General features: G+C 37.3%; 1 protein-coding gene across 1 annotated transcript in view; it reads right to left on the bottom strand.

Moving 5' to 3' along the window:
- Window positions 1–16,333, bottom strand: part of SNTG2 (syntrophin gamma 2) — a 277,315-nt gene that overhangs the window by 91,450 nt on the left and 169,532 nt on the right. Inside the window, exons 7-8 of the mRNA XM_074581725.1 lie at window positions 12,089–12,176; window positions 5,755–5,846 (exon numbers count right to left, since the gene is read on the bottom strand). Of these exons, the coding sequence (XP_074437826.1) occupies window positions 5,755–5,846; window positions 12,089–12,176 (180 nt within the window). The remainder of the gene's footprint in view (window positions 1–5,754; window positions 5,847–12,088; window positions 12,177–16,333) is intronic.

The raw sequence follows: 16,333 nt of genomic DNA, 5'->3' as shown, positions 1-16,333 counted from the left end.
AGCCATTTATAGCATGTACCTGAACTGCTGGAGTTCACCTATGCTAACATCAAATCTAAAACCAGGTCAGCACTATATGCCTCTCTGTTTCCATGCTGATCATTACACCAAGGCCTGGTATTCAGAACAGTAGTCAAACACTAACCTGAGACAACAGCAGATGGATCTTTCTAGTTTAAAAAAAAAAAAAAAAAAGGTAAAAAAAAGTAAAAGCTTGCTTTCGTGTCTTCTAACACTTCAGCTTCCTCATCTAGTCTTCAATCTCGTGAATGCCACCACATATATTTCCCTCTAACCAAGGACTTCTGGTACTCCCTGCTAACACACATGAGAGATGGCTGCTGGCTGCTCTTTGTTTCACCATGTTGGCAACAGGTGAGAAATGGTCATAATTTCAGTTAGTCATACAACAAAGTTTCAAATTCTCTTTATAATCTAGCCCTGACATGAAGCGGTCCATTTTGCACCTTTTTAGTCATAGGCAGGAGAACAGATAATAAAAGTAAAAAGACAGATGATTCTGTCCATGAATCGAATGTAAATTTAATTCCTCCACAGCTCTCGTTCTGCACTCTGGAATATCAAACAGAAGAGCATCATTCATTAATAAATAACACCACTCCCCAAAACTGCTTTATCTATCTTTGCAAATGAAAGGTACTCAATTCACTCGGTGCAACCTACAGAGCAATGCACTCTGCCTAAAGCAGATGCCTGGTGACAAGTCAGATTAATTGCTCCCCATGATCCACCAAGTAAGCAAAGGGACTCAAAATACTTTAATCACAAGTGCAATCAAAAAAAAGGAAATGCATAAGGATAAAGAAAATTACCCAATTTCTATCAGAAATTATAAAAAAAATACTAAATTGGGCTTTATATCCAAAGCCATTTTATATTTGCTATAAGAAACAATGCATTCACATGAAAGGGCTGTGTATGGGGAAAAATACGTATAATTAAAAAATGAAACCAGACACCTAACAAATGCAAGCTACTGTTTTCTACTTGGCATATTAGTTCTATCGTGATCCTGCTGCACTTTCTTCTGAAAGATAAATAACAAAGCCAGATTCTTTTACCTGACCTTTCTTGGTCTTTGACTTCTTTTCCAGTGGCAACAGACTTGGATTTAGGCCAGCTCTCACTTAAAAAAATCGAAGCTGCCTTCTTTGACAGTGTGTGAATATGAGATTAATTTTCAGTGCTTTAAGTTTCTAAACTAGTATTGGTTGTTGTAAAGCAGCAAATATTGCTCAGTGTTCATCTATTTAGTAGCTAGTAAGACTTTGAATTTTCAATGCTGTATTTCCTTTCACTAGCTTTTGTTAATGCTCTAAGATAAAAAAAGGAAATCCTAAACCCATATTTGACTTAAACGTTACTAGGAAATTAAACAAGTGTTTAATTGCTGTGCAGAAGAAATGACCAACCTGATCAATCAGATGTTAAATACTAGAAGAAATGTCTGCTGAAAGGATTAACAGTGACAGTGGGAATCAATCCAACTAAAAGATAAGACTTTTAAAGATAACTTTTATTCACTTCATTAGTGTCATAGTGAAAGTCCCAATCAACTCTCATCACAATTAGAAAAACACATCACTCTTGAACAGTTAAATCTAAATTAAACAATTTCAATACTCAATATCAACACCATTTCCTTAACAATTCTGTACTAGCGGAGTAGGAAGGTGTTATTTAATAGGCTTTTTCCATCTTCTACTGCTATGATTTCTGAAAGGTGTAATCAGAAACAGAAAACTTGGATTATTTTCCCCTGTAGGTGGAAAGGGGAGAGTCACTTCATATTTTATTAATTGATAAAAAGAAGCATACTTATTTGCAGTGTGTTTATCTTATTTCAAAAAGGTCCTAAGTGCAGCAGCAGTTGAAAATATTTAAGTGTAGACAGCTGTGTTTTGAAGACAAAATTTTAATTTTGTCTTCAACAAATAAATGGAAGACATGATGATGATTACTTTCATGCTTCCAGTGCTGTACCTCTAAGCAAGCTATTTTTTTATTACATTAATTACTTTTTATGCACATACATTACCAAATGATACATTGTGAATTAGAAGTCAATTTAAAGTTACATTGCTTTCATATTCGGAGTTCATATCAAGAGCTGGCAGAGTCTATTGCCATCACATGCTAAACCGTTCTAATAGTAAAGGTATTGATCCGAAATCCTGAAACTTTTCTTTTTTGAAGTGAGCTACAGAATGACAAAAATGAAGAATAAAATAAAACTTAAGAACAATCAATACTGTGTTTATACTGACTTGGAAGACACTACAGGAACATTCAAAAAATAAAACTATTGAAGCTTTCAGATGTAGGGCATTAATTCAATCTCAGTTCTGTGGTCTGGTCACACACTCCACTAACGTATCTATCAGAATAGCTTTTACTCTCAGCAAGAGGGTGTTCACCCCCCTTTCTTAGATCCTCTTCCCTTTTTGCCTTTACACATTTGGTATTGAACCGTATCATTCTCTCACTCTGGAACTAGGACTACCATAGACATTAAAGGTTCAGCATTCCACTGATCCACCAAGAGCTGAGCATCTCTATTTTTTCTTTTTTAAAACTGTACTTGATGATGAAGTATGCAATGCCTTTTTTAACCAACTAAACTAGTCTTACACTATCAAAATCACATTAGAGTTCTTAAATATTACATGAACACACAGAAAATCACGATTTACTCTGGTCTCACTTCACATATTAGAACTTCTAGACACTTCAGCGAAGCTGGATTTTCAAACAAATGGAAACCTACTTCATTCTCCCTTTGCAAAGTAACTATCATATTATTCAATGGTGTCTTAAATGGGAATTTCTTTTATTTCCGTTCACTTTTTTTTTTTTCACCCTCACTTTCTCCAGAGAGCTGGCCTGGACATCGAGGATATCTGGACATCTAGGAGAATATCTCTACAAAATTTTCTTCGTTGTTTTGTAGTTAGAATCCTTCAGGTAAACAACCTGTAATCACTAGCCTAGAGACCACCTCCTCTGAATGTTTTATGCTCCCCTCTGAAACTTCACATTGTGTTTAATAAGATAACTTATAAGATACAGATGAATGTATCTGCCACTACCAGTCTCTATGGTACTTGTCACAGTGCTCAAGCACAAAATAATTAGGTGTGAAGAGGGCACTTCAGCTCATTTCTCTGTGTTCCAGAGAACCCTGTTGAAGTGCTATACTGCAAACTGCTCTGATGTTATAGGGAGGATGTATATAAAACCTGAAGATGATATCACGTCACATATACCAGATGCTTCACAGCAGAGGTGATAAAGATAATATCTAATAGAGGTAAGCTAGCACCTGAGCTAAAAACGGTATAATCATACCAGGCAGAAGCAGCTTGATGTTAACTTGGCTAAACTACTGCCTATATGACACAAGCTAGTATCACCACAACATATTCTATTGTTCATGTGAATTTTACAGCCTGAACACACATTAGCTCAAGTGTCTCTATATTATTGTTTTTCAGAACAGACATGCTAATGACAGCTTGGTAAAACTGGCAAAACAGTCATTCCTTACCTCTCACTCCTGTCCTTTCCTTTAGATGGCGTGCTTTTTGGAGTAGAATTTACACTCATAAATGTACGTGCATTGTCTAACATGACACAGATCTGACTGTGGTTAGAAAGGTACATACAAGTACAACGCAAACTTACAAGATGCAACATACAAAGTGAGTCACATCTCCACAGCCAAGGTGACATTAAAAAGGGATTTAAACATCCTTAGCCTTAATGGGTAATACCATTATAGGAGATGTCAGTTCTGCTCTTCCTTAACTATAAAAATGAAAATATCTAATTAAACAAAGTAGAAGCACTCACTAGCTCGTAGTCGAAACACATTCATAACAACTTCTGAAGATCTGATCACAGCTCAGTTTCACTCACAGCTTAGTTTGATAAAAGTCTGACCCCACACCTCCAGCAGAAAGCACCACCTCAAAACCCATTCTTTCCTGTTCAGAATACTCAGAACCTTGCTTTTCAATTTCACAATAAGAAACTGGCAATTTTTCATTTTGTTTCTCTTTCCTATAAAGAGAGATCATGACTTTTTTACTAGGCTAGACAGAAGGTAGATTGTTTTGCTTTATTTTACTTCTAGGTCATAGTGTCTGGTGCATACATAGCTCCTCATGTGACTTTATGTCAAACTTCAGAAAAATTAAGTGCTGTATAAAAACAAGCTAGTACCTTAGTATTCCCCTTTTCTTACCTTCTATTTTTCCACTTATATTTCAACCTTATGCACAGTCTTTCGTGTGCTGCCTTGGAAACTAACTCTAAATTACTCTGTTACAAGACTACAAAACTCCAGCCACTTATTTATGTTTTTATAATGTGTAGAATTCGAAGTGTGCAATTCCCACAGTAGACTCCGAATGATTATTGAAAGTTATGGCACACTCATTCTAGCACTTAATAGGCACTAATTTACTAAAACATGCTAATGCAATCACAGGCAATTATCTGACCACAGCCCTCTTCTTATAATGTGAGCTCTTTGCAGAAAGGGCTTTGATTGTTTGCAGAGCACCTGATGAACAGGCATTGCAGAATGCTAGACCCTGAGGACAGGCTGGGGTTCTTTAGTAAGACAACAATACAAGGTAATTAAAGGTAATAATTATCAGATAATTAAAAACAAATAAACATGAAACCTTCTGTATCTATGCTCAGTTTGGACCCCAAGCACTAAGGTACAGGCATCAGCTCAGAAAAGCATATTTCAATTTATTTATTTATCGTATGTATATATTTATATATTCATCAGATGAAAAAAAAAAGCCTTAAGGATTAGTTTAGAGAGAGTGCTCAGAAAACTGGAAAGCTTGGGAGAAGTACAGTAAGCAGCAGACACTGACATCTTTGGCTGAGTAGGAAAAAAAAGGAAAAGCAGAGGAGAGAAGTCTTCACTCCATTCACTGGGCACTCCTGCAAAATTTAATATCCAGCTGAAAGACTACAGCTGCAATTTGTTAGGAGCTAAACAAGTTTTGAGCATGAAGGTCCATGTCCTAGCACAGCTAGTATTTACATCTTCAGTCTTCATTTTTAAAAGAGCAGCATTGTCCCCTACTAAGACATCCTATCTTCTTTGGCTTTGGTGACTAGTATTTTTCCTGAAGACATTAATTTTATTATTTTTTTTCCCCACAATGCCACAACTAATTCAATCATAGATGTTCACTGAACAAAAAAGAACTGAATATCCTCTGGATTAAAGAAACAGACCTTTTTTCCCCCCTAAATCTGCTTCCCCATTTTATTTCTTTTTCTTTTCTCCCTTTCTTTCCTATCATGAAAGTTTGCTCCAATAATTCAACTTTACTGTATTTTCTGAATTCCACGTATATTTCAGAATCTCTAGCTGGACTAAATTCAATAGTGCAATACTAAAATTCAACTAAGTATGACAAAAAATCACAAGAATTCATGCCTCAGTGATGATTAAATCTTGCTGTGCTCACTCCTACAAGCTTCTCAGTTGCCTCAGAGCAAGAATCTAGCAGCCCAGGGCCCCATGTTGGCTACTTTGTAAGTACAGAATTTTACAGTGTATGCCCTTAAAAATCAACCAAGCAAGCAAGCAAACCCCACAAAATAAGGGTAGTTTCACAGTCCTACACTAGCATTTTGAAGCTCAGAATGGGAAGAGAACTTACATAGCTTACACCATGTTTTTATTATTCATTTGCTTACAGTGTTAGTTGAGTTTCCATTTAAATGTAAGCCACTGTCAAAGAGAGGTGATGAAGCTCCACTGCTGTGATCACTGGATGGTCCAGGGGAACCTGAAAATCAGATAATGAAAAAAAAAATCGCTTATGTTAAAAATATAGGTATATATGAGGCAATATCTATTCCAGTCGTAAATCATGGGAAGAATTTTTAATATAAATCACCAAACCAGTACTACTTGTACTTTGTAATGACAGCTAACAAAATGTGTCTGACCATATGCTATACTTTATGTCTGGAAAGAAAAAAAGTAGCTGTATGTCACTTTATAGAGGCTGTGCTCATGGGAATTATTTGTATGCTTAACTGTTGGCAAGATTAAGCCTTTCTACACTGAGAATGAGATATTCAAATAAGAAATTAAGTTGCACAAATCCCATTAATTTAACAAATAAATTTCCTATTGAGTGAGTATTGAGTCTCACCTTAGAGTATAACCATGGACTATATTTATAAACAAAGCTAGTAAGAAATTCTGTGGCAAATACTAACTGTACACATACATACACTTTATGAATGGATATATCTTTTTCTCAAAATGCCAATTACTTTCAAGAATGATGTACCTTCTCAAACTGAGAAATTAAAATCAAACAGTCATCTTTAAATGTTGATACTATGTTAGTATGTTAAGATTACACAGCTATATTCTTCAAGATAGCTCTTCCTTTAGCAATTATGCATCATGATCCAACTTTAGTAGTTAAAGTGACTTCAGGAAAGCTGAATACTTTTATAACATACAATAATGGAAACCACACAAAGTCACATCATTATGTAACTTTTGCTTAAATGTGAAGTGTTAACACATAACACCAATAATATACAATTACTGTCAGATAGCACTTGGTCTTATCAATAAAGCACATAAAATCAATTTCACAGCATTACATTCATCATCACTGAAAATCCATTTTTCTATCTGAAGAAGTCACCTCAAATTGCCTGTAAATCATTTCACATTAATAGGTCTGTCAAGTCTAACATCACAAAAGTCAAAGAGTCATTCTTTGTCATATATTTTTGCATGTATGTATTCCACATATCTGAAAGATTAGCAAAATGGAACTTAATTTAACAAAAGCTCATTTTCTCCATAACAAATCTCTGTCAGTTCAGTGATGTGGTCTCAGAATTATACACTGAATTCTGAAGTTTCATCATGTTTTCATTTGAAGTCCTTTCTGTACAGCGTTAGATGATGTCAGCAGAAGGAACCGTTACGCTTTGCTTGTACGGCTCTAACTCAAGTGCCAACTTTAGTATCCAGCTACAAGATTTTGTAGCTATTATATATGTACAGTAGACTACAAAAATCTATTTTCAGACCCATAGATGATCACAGTGATTTGCTGGAACAGAAGATAATTGCTAATTTTTTAAAATAAAAATAATGAAATAAAAAGTTGACATTACATTCTCCACTGAAGAGTTTGCCTGTTGGGGAATCCCACTGCCTCTGACAGTAGACAACTATGGCAGGTCCATGAGTTAATCAGATTCTTAAAGTGGAATTATCCTGCCTCTTCAGCAATTTAAGCGTATCAAGAGACGTGCACTTTTCAAATCTCTAAATCCAGGTTTTACCATAATACAAAATAGTACATTAGAATAATTTCTTTTTTTTTTAAGTAGAGAAAACTGACATCCATTGTATGGGAAAGCTAATAATAAAAGGCTTAAGGAACAAACTTCCCTCCTCCCACAGTGTCCCTGCAGACCTGCTTTTCAGTTCAGCAGCTTCCTTTGGTTTTCTGAGTCAAACAAACTACACAGCCTCTCTCAAGCTATGCTACCTCCACCACTTGATTGCCAGCAAGTTCATAAGTTTTTTAGTCCGCTCCTTGCTTATTCTGCCTCACTCACTCACTGACTACTCCTTCATGGTCTCATTCAGCATTTTAGAAGCTCCCTCTGTATATGCTCAACTGCATGGAAGGTGCAGCGCTCTCATCTCTCTAAGGAGCTATGTTTGCCTCTCCACATGGCAGCCCCAGAGCAATCAGGCAGTCTTTCCTCCCTGTTCTTAGAACCAAACATGGTATGTACACATGCATGATATACATGACACAAAATACACTAACACAAAGTAAATCTTGTACTATCTGCTACTGCAGCCCTTGCACATATAGATGAGACCCCAAATCAAGTGTTAGGTACCAGTCCAAACTCCAGAACACTAGTTAGAGAAAGACTACCAAACCGAAGTGCTTATGTAAAATAAAACATCTGCTACAGGTAACTCCCCCCTCCATGACTACAGTACAGCATCCTGATGGGTACCAATGCCAGAAAAAAAGTATGTGGTATGTTGTGAGACTTTTATCAATCATTATTGCCTAGCTCTCCTCTTATCTCACCCAAATCATAGTTAGAGAGCCAGTCTATGAGAAATGCAAACCTACACTATGACAGGCATCATCTGTTTAATTTGCTTATTCTTAATTGTGGCATTATTGTTCTTTTCAGATCCTGCGTCGCCAAAGATTGTGTGGGCAAGGAAACAATCTTTGCCTCATCTTTACCTGAGTAATAGCTGAGTATGGTCAGAGTAAAAAACACCTTACCCTGTAAGGTGAGAAGGGGTGAGAGAGAGACAGAGACAGCAAGGATATAGGAGTCTGCACTTCACAAAAGAGACTGAGACACACCTAGGGGTAGCAGGAAAAAGGCAGGCAGAACTCCGAGGTGAGGAAAAGAAACTCTGTAAGGATCACAGGGGATTTTGCAGAGCTAGCAGCAACTCAGGAAATCACCAAGCTAGCTGACACTAAACCTAAAGCCAGAACTCATTTGCAGTGGTACAGGTAGGAGTTGTTTATAAATCCTTTTACATTCTTTTTGACAGAATCACTTGAGCTTTTTCAATTTAAAAGTTAGGTATTCTACTACTCATTTTGATAAAGCCTAGATTTTATTTTTAACTTTAAAAGCCTTAAGCTTTCTAGACCTAGAAAGGTCTCTACTGAAGTTCTGCTCAACTCAGAGTCCCATCAACAGTCACAGCAAAAAAAGCCCATTCCGGAACAACCACAAAATTTAAATCAAACAAAACATTCCTGGTAATTGTTGATTACACTGCAAACTTTGCAACTTCAGAATATTCTGATAATTTGGTATAACTATCAAAAAGAAAAATTCTGAAGAGAGCCTGTTTTACCATAAAATGCCCTGAAGAGTCTTCCCAGCAGTAGTGAATCTTATCTAAAAGGGTCCTACAAGCCCTGCTCCACTCTGGAATGGTTAATGGAATTAGCTCCAGAGAATCCTTAGTGACAATACCCAAGAGCTGATGCCGTAAGTATTCTGTAACAGAATAACAAATAACCCTCATAGCCACTAATAACTTCCTGATCCATCACCAAAACCCAAAATTCCTTCCTTTGGTTTTCAGAAACACAAATCTACTCTCTCTCTAGCTGACAGTGACCTTAGAGCAAACCACAGGCCATGGGATGAGGAATCAACCTAGCCATGGAGCCAGACAACCCAATGAAGCAGACAGTTAAAGACCCTACTGGCCCGTGCTAACTTCTGATCCAGGCACGATAGTTTTTTGAGAAAGAAGTATTTGCCCTATGCAAAATTAGGCCAAGCATTCTGCAATATTTTATAAAATTGCTGATCAGATTCCTGTGGCAGAGAATATTTCCTAGCGTAATTTAATTTACTATTATGGACAGTCTCATAATAGCCTAGTAAGGGCCAAAAGTCCCTGTGAAAGAGACAATGATCAATACTGGCATACCACCCTGGGTTAGGGCCTCCTCCAAACAGAGAAACAAGCAGTCCTTATCTCATCCTTAAGTGCCAGTTAATCAGTATCCATGTCTAAATCCATGCCAAATCCTGTATTTGTTGTTCACAATCCATGAAGGATTGAAGCAACCACAAAAACATGGTGAGAACCGTAGGAAGATATTTCTCTGCGCTTTTGCTAGCCACGGCATGAGACGGTGTACAGAAGGAAGGGGTATGAGAAAGAAGCAGGGCAGACAGATGCTACTTCTGATGATGTACTTATAAGAAATATTAATAATACTAGTTAATAGGAAGAGACAATATGGTTGCATTTGAAGTGAACACACCACAGTACTAAAACTGCCAGCATAGAAGCTGGTCTGATTGACTGCTTGATGGTAGGGGACCATGTGCCTGAGTCTTCTGGGATGCTAAGAAAGGCCAAGATGCTTCAGATTTATGCATGTATACACTTAAATCTTGCCTGCATTCTGAGTTGGGAAGTACTTTATTGCATAGTAGAATTGGGAGAGGGTCAGGGGTTGTCCTGGGCCAGACACAACTGGCTCCAGCTGGCTCCAGCAGACTCACTGCAGGGCACAGCTGAGCCCAGCAGCCAAGCTGGTAGCACCCCTAAGAAACAACATAGGAAAGGGCAAAACAGCAGAGAGAGGAGCGAAGAAAAAAGTGTGAGAAAAAAATCATACGAACCTCAAGGTCAGTGAAGAAGAAGAGGGAGAAGGTGGTCTACGCCTTGGAGCAGAGATTCCCCTGCAGGCCATGGAGAGACCATGGTGAAGCAGGTATTTCCCTGCAGCCCATGGAGGACCACATCAGAGCAGATACCCACACTGCAGCCCATGGGGGACCCATACTGGAGCAGGTGGCTATGCCCTGAAGGAAGCAGCAGCCTGTGGGGGCACATGCTGGAGCAGATTTTTCCTGAAGGACTTCAAGCCATGGAGACAACCCAAGCTAGAGCAGTTTGTAAAGAACTACACCCAGTGGGAAGGATCCATGCTGGAGCAGGGTAGAAGTATGAGGAGGAAGGAGTGGCAGAGAGGAACCCTCGGCACTTGACTCCAACCCCTCATTTCCCATCACCCTGCACCACTTGCAGGGGAGGTAGAAGAGTCAGGAACGAAGCTGAGACTGGGAAAAGGGGCGAGGGGAAGGTTTTGTTTCAGTTTATTTACCTTTGTTTCTCACTGCCTGAATCTATTTTAATAGACAATACGTTTAATTACATTTCCCCAAGTTGAGTCTATTTTGCCCATGATGGTAATTAATAAGTGATCTCTCTGTCTCTACTTTGACCCAAGAGTTTTTTCATTCTATTTTCTTCCCATGTTGTGTTTGAGGAGGAGGAGTGAGAGAGCGTCTGAGTGGCAGCTTGGCTCTTAGCCAAGGTTAACCAACCACAAGTGACAGAGTCCAAGCGTGTATGTGATGTCAATCAACAAGATGAGATAAAATTGCTTATAGGACTGTCATAACCACAAGTGAATATGTCCAACACCACAGAAACTACTGGGAAGACCCTGCTAGCTTGCCAAAATCATGTCTAAGCTTAGCCACAGTTATCCAAGGCTTTATTAGTCTATAGTTGTCTGATGACCTATGATAGAAAAGTAGGAAGACAAATCCTGAAGTTTCATTATAAGGAACACTGACCAGACCGATCTCCAAATATAAGATTTCTTCTAATTGAGATTCCATTTTCAAATGGAAATGATACGCAGTAAGAACAGAAACAATGGTTTTAGCATGATGTGTACAGTTTAGCTTAGTAGAGGCTCTTCAAGTTTGCTTTTAATAGGTATAGGAATCTAGATGAAATGGCAGACACTCTTCTAATGACAAGAATTAGACGTATGAGACCTATGATTCTGTTGAAATCAAGAAAAACCAAGTACATAGTTGAGCCCAACTTACACAAATCCCCAAAACAAGACACACTTTAAATCTGTTTTGCTTAATTTGAAAGAGGATCATATGTAAGATAAACTGGTGCAAAATTATCTGGTCTGATTAAGTTAGCTGGTATATTATGCACACTTTTCTACTTGCAACATTGATTTCAAGTGAGTATCTTGAATATTTATATTTGCTAACCATAAGAACCAAAAATCTCCCTCATCTGCATTGTTCATAAACAATTCACCATTCTTAAGAGTACTCAGTTGTCACATCGTAATTCTGCTCTCTGAAAAAAATGATCAAAACACCGAAGTAATTTATGAAATATGCACAATTAATGTTATCCATTTGTTTGGTAAGTGTCCCGAAAATACCTTTCAGCGTGAATGTCTGATTCAAATGTCTGTAAACATTATTTTATTGTATTCAGGCAAAACTTGAATAAACTATACAGAAGCAGACATGCGGTATGCATTAGATTCTTATGTGTTAAGCAATAAAGTACACACACAACTTTCTATTTCTTCCTGTAAAAAGCTCAAGGATTGAATTCCTGTTTCTGTCACTGTCATCTTATTGTGAGAATACTGCAAAGAGGAAAACAAATTACTCCTATCCGTTAATTTCCTCTTACCTAATGGGAGCTTTAAAAATGATGGAGCTTCCCTGAGGTACTGAACAGTGATGGTAACTTCATCGCCAGCATTTCGCAGTAGGTGTACCTGTCAGTGTGACAAATAACAGCTACTTTAAACCAAAGAATCACCAGTCATGAAAGAACATTACTTACAATGAAATCAACATCTCTGTTGATCTATAATAAACTCAGTATGAACATTTCTGACTGGGAATGAAGAATATCTTGTGGGTCAAGCCACATTAACAATAGATAAAAGTAGGCAAGACCAATGGAACAACCTGAATAAATAATTTGGTGGGCAAGTTGAAGCTGAACAGAACTTCTACAAACAAACTGATTTTATAAATCCGGCATAGGGTAGTAGGGAAATATGTGTTTATGTAGATATAGTACATTAATTGTGTGTGTATACACATAAACAGACATATATATATTAATACATCATACATATCTTAAGTAATCTTAAGGTTAAGATCTTAACTATTTGGTTTGATTCAGTTAGGTGATGCATTAAGTACATTTCTCTCTTCCCAATATAGTCTTGATTTTTGTGACTGTCTTTGTTATCTGTAAGTATTTGCTAATCAGAAGGGAACACATATACACACATATATGTGTATAGACACATGTATGAAAGCATCAGAATTTAATTAAAGGCCTAGCACTCTACCACTTAAGGAGCTTTTTTAAATGCAGAATTTCAGACAATGTATTTGACGGAACTAATTTCCTATTACAGTGGAGAGGTATTCCACAGTTTCTTATCCGTGACACTCAGGAAGCAAGTATTGTGTTTGGTTTGTACATGGCCTGCAGGTCTGCAGCCCTGATCCTGTTTGTCAGAAATGGATGCTAACACCTGTGGCCTCTAATCTGAGCACAACCAGAGCACGCGTGTATCAAGCAGAAAAGTAACTATCTGCAGCAAACTAACTCCTATAGATGTAGTTACTGGTCTAATGTTGTACTTGGAGAAGCTGGCACTTGTGTTTCTTTAGATCACTATTTTAGCACAATGCTACATTGGCCAACATCATGAGATGCAGGATTACCTCAAACATTATAACGCTTTCTCTAGTGCATCTGAAACAATGCTTACATCAGCTTACACCCATGTGAAAACATCAAGCTTATGCCTGAGGGATACGAAAACCCAAAACAGGAGAAGAAATCAAGTAAGCAGTCACACAGGCTAAGAATTTTAGGCTATAAAAATATTCTGGAAAAGAATAAGCAAGAGAATTGACCACAAAACCCCCAACACTAACACTGAAGAAAACAGTCTGGACAGGGACATGTTCTGATTTGGTTGATTAAGTGAGCAGACACATGAATCACCCATATTGTACGTAAGTACTGTTGCTGAAAGCTTAGTGTTTGCTGTACCTGTAAAATCCATATATTTAATACAGATTTACAGCATCTGCCTCCATCCTCCCCACCCATGTTCCAGTCTGTCAAACAATGACTTCCATTGCTAACAACCTGCACTACTGACCACAGAGAGTCCTGAGAGGGAACAATAATGTTTTGCACCCATTAAGTTAGGAAATCCAGCTCTGCAGGGGACGAGCAAGAGCTCAATGAGGTCAGAGAAAGCACATAACAGGGAGTCTAATCAGATTAGAGAGTTTGAGGAATGAGGGTCTAGAAGCAAATGGGTAGGTAATGCATAAGAGACAGAGATTTACAGGAAAAAAAAAGGGAGGACAAAAAAGAAAAGAAAAAAATAAAAGTGCCTGCAGCCTAAGCAAGTTTCCCAGAAAGGACCTGCATTTCCTTTCATGTTCTTCCTTCCTAATGGACAGAACTGTCCCTCCCCCAGGGCCCCATTTCTCTGCTCTTCTTGTTCTTCACTCAAGCATTTTTACTTTTGTTTCACAGGCTTAATCCACATTGAAATGATTTACTACCAAAAATACAACAGCTAGTGCTACCTACTCACCTCCAGTACTCTGATACCAGGTGTTCCGCTCAAGTCAAAGATTTTGTGGACAACTGACTACCAGAAAACTTGAGGTTTCATTGTGGAAAAAAACCCCAAAAAAGCGTTGTGGAAGAAACCATTATGATCATTGATTTCTGACTAAACTCTCTCAAGATGATCGCAATAGGAATAACCAGGAACAGAAGCACAGTAAAATCAGAATGCTTCTTTAAGGTGATACAAGAGTGTGCCAGTGCTGCAAAGTAAACCAGTGTGTCTTGAGTTCTAATGTATAAGAACAACTACGTCTCCTGAAATCCTCTGCCCCTTATTTTCTGCAATATATTAGACATTATTTATTACTGACTAAGGACTGAAGATGATTGGTACCTCTGCTACTACTACCCTACTGTTACAAAGATAGTTCTTCCCTTTATCTGCAGACTATTATACATATAAAATATACATACATGCTATATATAACCATCTATTTGATATATAAAGGCCAATTATATATATATTAAAATAAACTTACAAAGATATATACATATGCAAAACTTAAAAAAGATTCAGCTATCACATTATTCCTAAATACTTCTGAAATTCTGCAGGAACTGGATGCTTTGTTTTAATTTAGTGCCTGATTTGAAGACTCTGGATTTCTACATTATCTTTATTCATAAATTCTAGATTATCTTTAAGTGAGGTAAAGCTCAAATAGTTTAAATTTAATTCAACTAAATTAAACTAGAATAGAATTAGAACATTAATATAAAACGTTTGTTTGGTGGATGTAGACCAGCTGCTTTCCAAAAAATGCTCAGAAACTCATGAAACCTATGCCAACTCACATAAATCTTTCCTCAAAAGTGATGTTTTAATATTAGGGCATTTATATAGATCTATCACCACATAATATTTGGATGCACCAGCAAGATTCAAAATGAATATTCCTGAATATAGTTCTGTTTTGGAATACCTCCGTGATTAGCTGAATGGGAGCTGAAAAAATAGCACATCTCTCTATTGTTCTGCCATATATAGCTGAGCTACATATATATATATACACATACACATCTACAGGTTATACCTGTTTTCTTCAAAAGCTGAAACAGACCTTGATAATATTCACGTTGGACCATATGTGAAAACATAGTTCAGACATATGTACAAAAATTTATATGTATTTCCATGTATCTGTATCTATATATAAACTAATCTAGAGATGAAAAATGCCTATTGTTATAGATTGAGGCCCAATAATTGACAGGAACCAGTCCAATTAATCAAATTAGTTTATTAAGCAAGCAGCAACAAGCAAAACAGCGCTGGGCGGCCGGGGAGTCTTTGCTCCGCCAACGGCGCACACCCACTTCCCGAAAGTAGCTGATTATATACTCTTCTGGTTCCCGTATATGTGTCAATCCTGGTATATTCCGTGTCTGAGTGACGTGTTGCTAGGGGGTTGGTCTTGTCCCGCCTCCTGATGGTCATGAGGCTGAAGGCTCCTCATCTTTATCAGTGTCCTTGGGGAGACTCTTTTCAGCTTATCTCACAACTTAGCTCTTCCCTTTGAAGTGTTAAAACACACCAGATGCCTGTGATTTAGGCCTTGAGGTATCAAAGTGCACCAGATAACACGCTGGATGCCTGCGATTTAAGTATGTGAAGAGTCGAAACAGTGTAAGTTTTCACCAGCCTTTAAGAAAGCCTGATTTGGTTAACAAACATGATTCTATTTATTACACCTATGATGAAAATCGAAGAAACCGTTGGTATATCCTTGTATATATTTAAATTATACTGCAGTCTCTTTTCAGTTTCCAGTTAATGAATTTGTCTTCCCAAACTTCATTAATACCCACATTAGGTCTTGAAATGAACTGATGTTCTCCTCCTAGCCCAGCCACACCAACTAATGACTCTGCGCTATTTATGCTAAACTACATTTCAATGGAGCCCTCACAACTACATCAAATGCTTTTAAACGTGAGCAAAATGTTTATAAAAGACAGTAAATAATTTTTTTTTGCCACACTGTACTGATAGAACCACTGAATTTTGGAGTCATTGACCAACAAAGCTTAATTGGAAATATTTTCTATGAGCGCATATATAAAGTTAACAAATAATGAATTATTTTATTCTCTTTAAAAAAAAAAAGTAATTATAAAATTACATGCAAGCACTTGAAACAGCAGATGTGCTTCACTTCATAATCTGGCACACAACCAGGTAATGAATATTACTATTATCAGTAATAAAATAATAAGTTGCTTAAACTCCTCACCCCTACCTGAAAGTGGATTTGG

This window comes from Larus michahellis, chromosome 3 (assembly GCF_964199755.1).
Source record: "Larus michahellis chromosome 3, bLarMic1.1, whole genome shotgun sequence".
Lineage (NCBI taxonomy): Eukaryota > Metazoa > Chordata > Aves > Charadriiformes > Laridae > Larus > Larus michahellis.
Note: the sequence above shows the minus strand (reverse complement) of the source record. Positions and strands in the feature narration are given on the sequence as shown.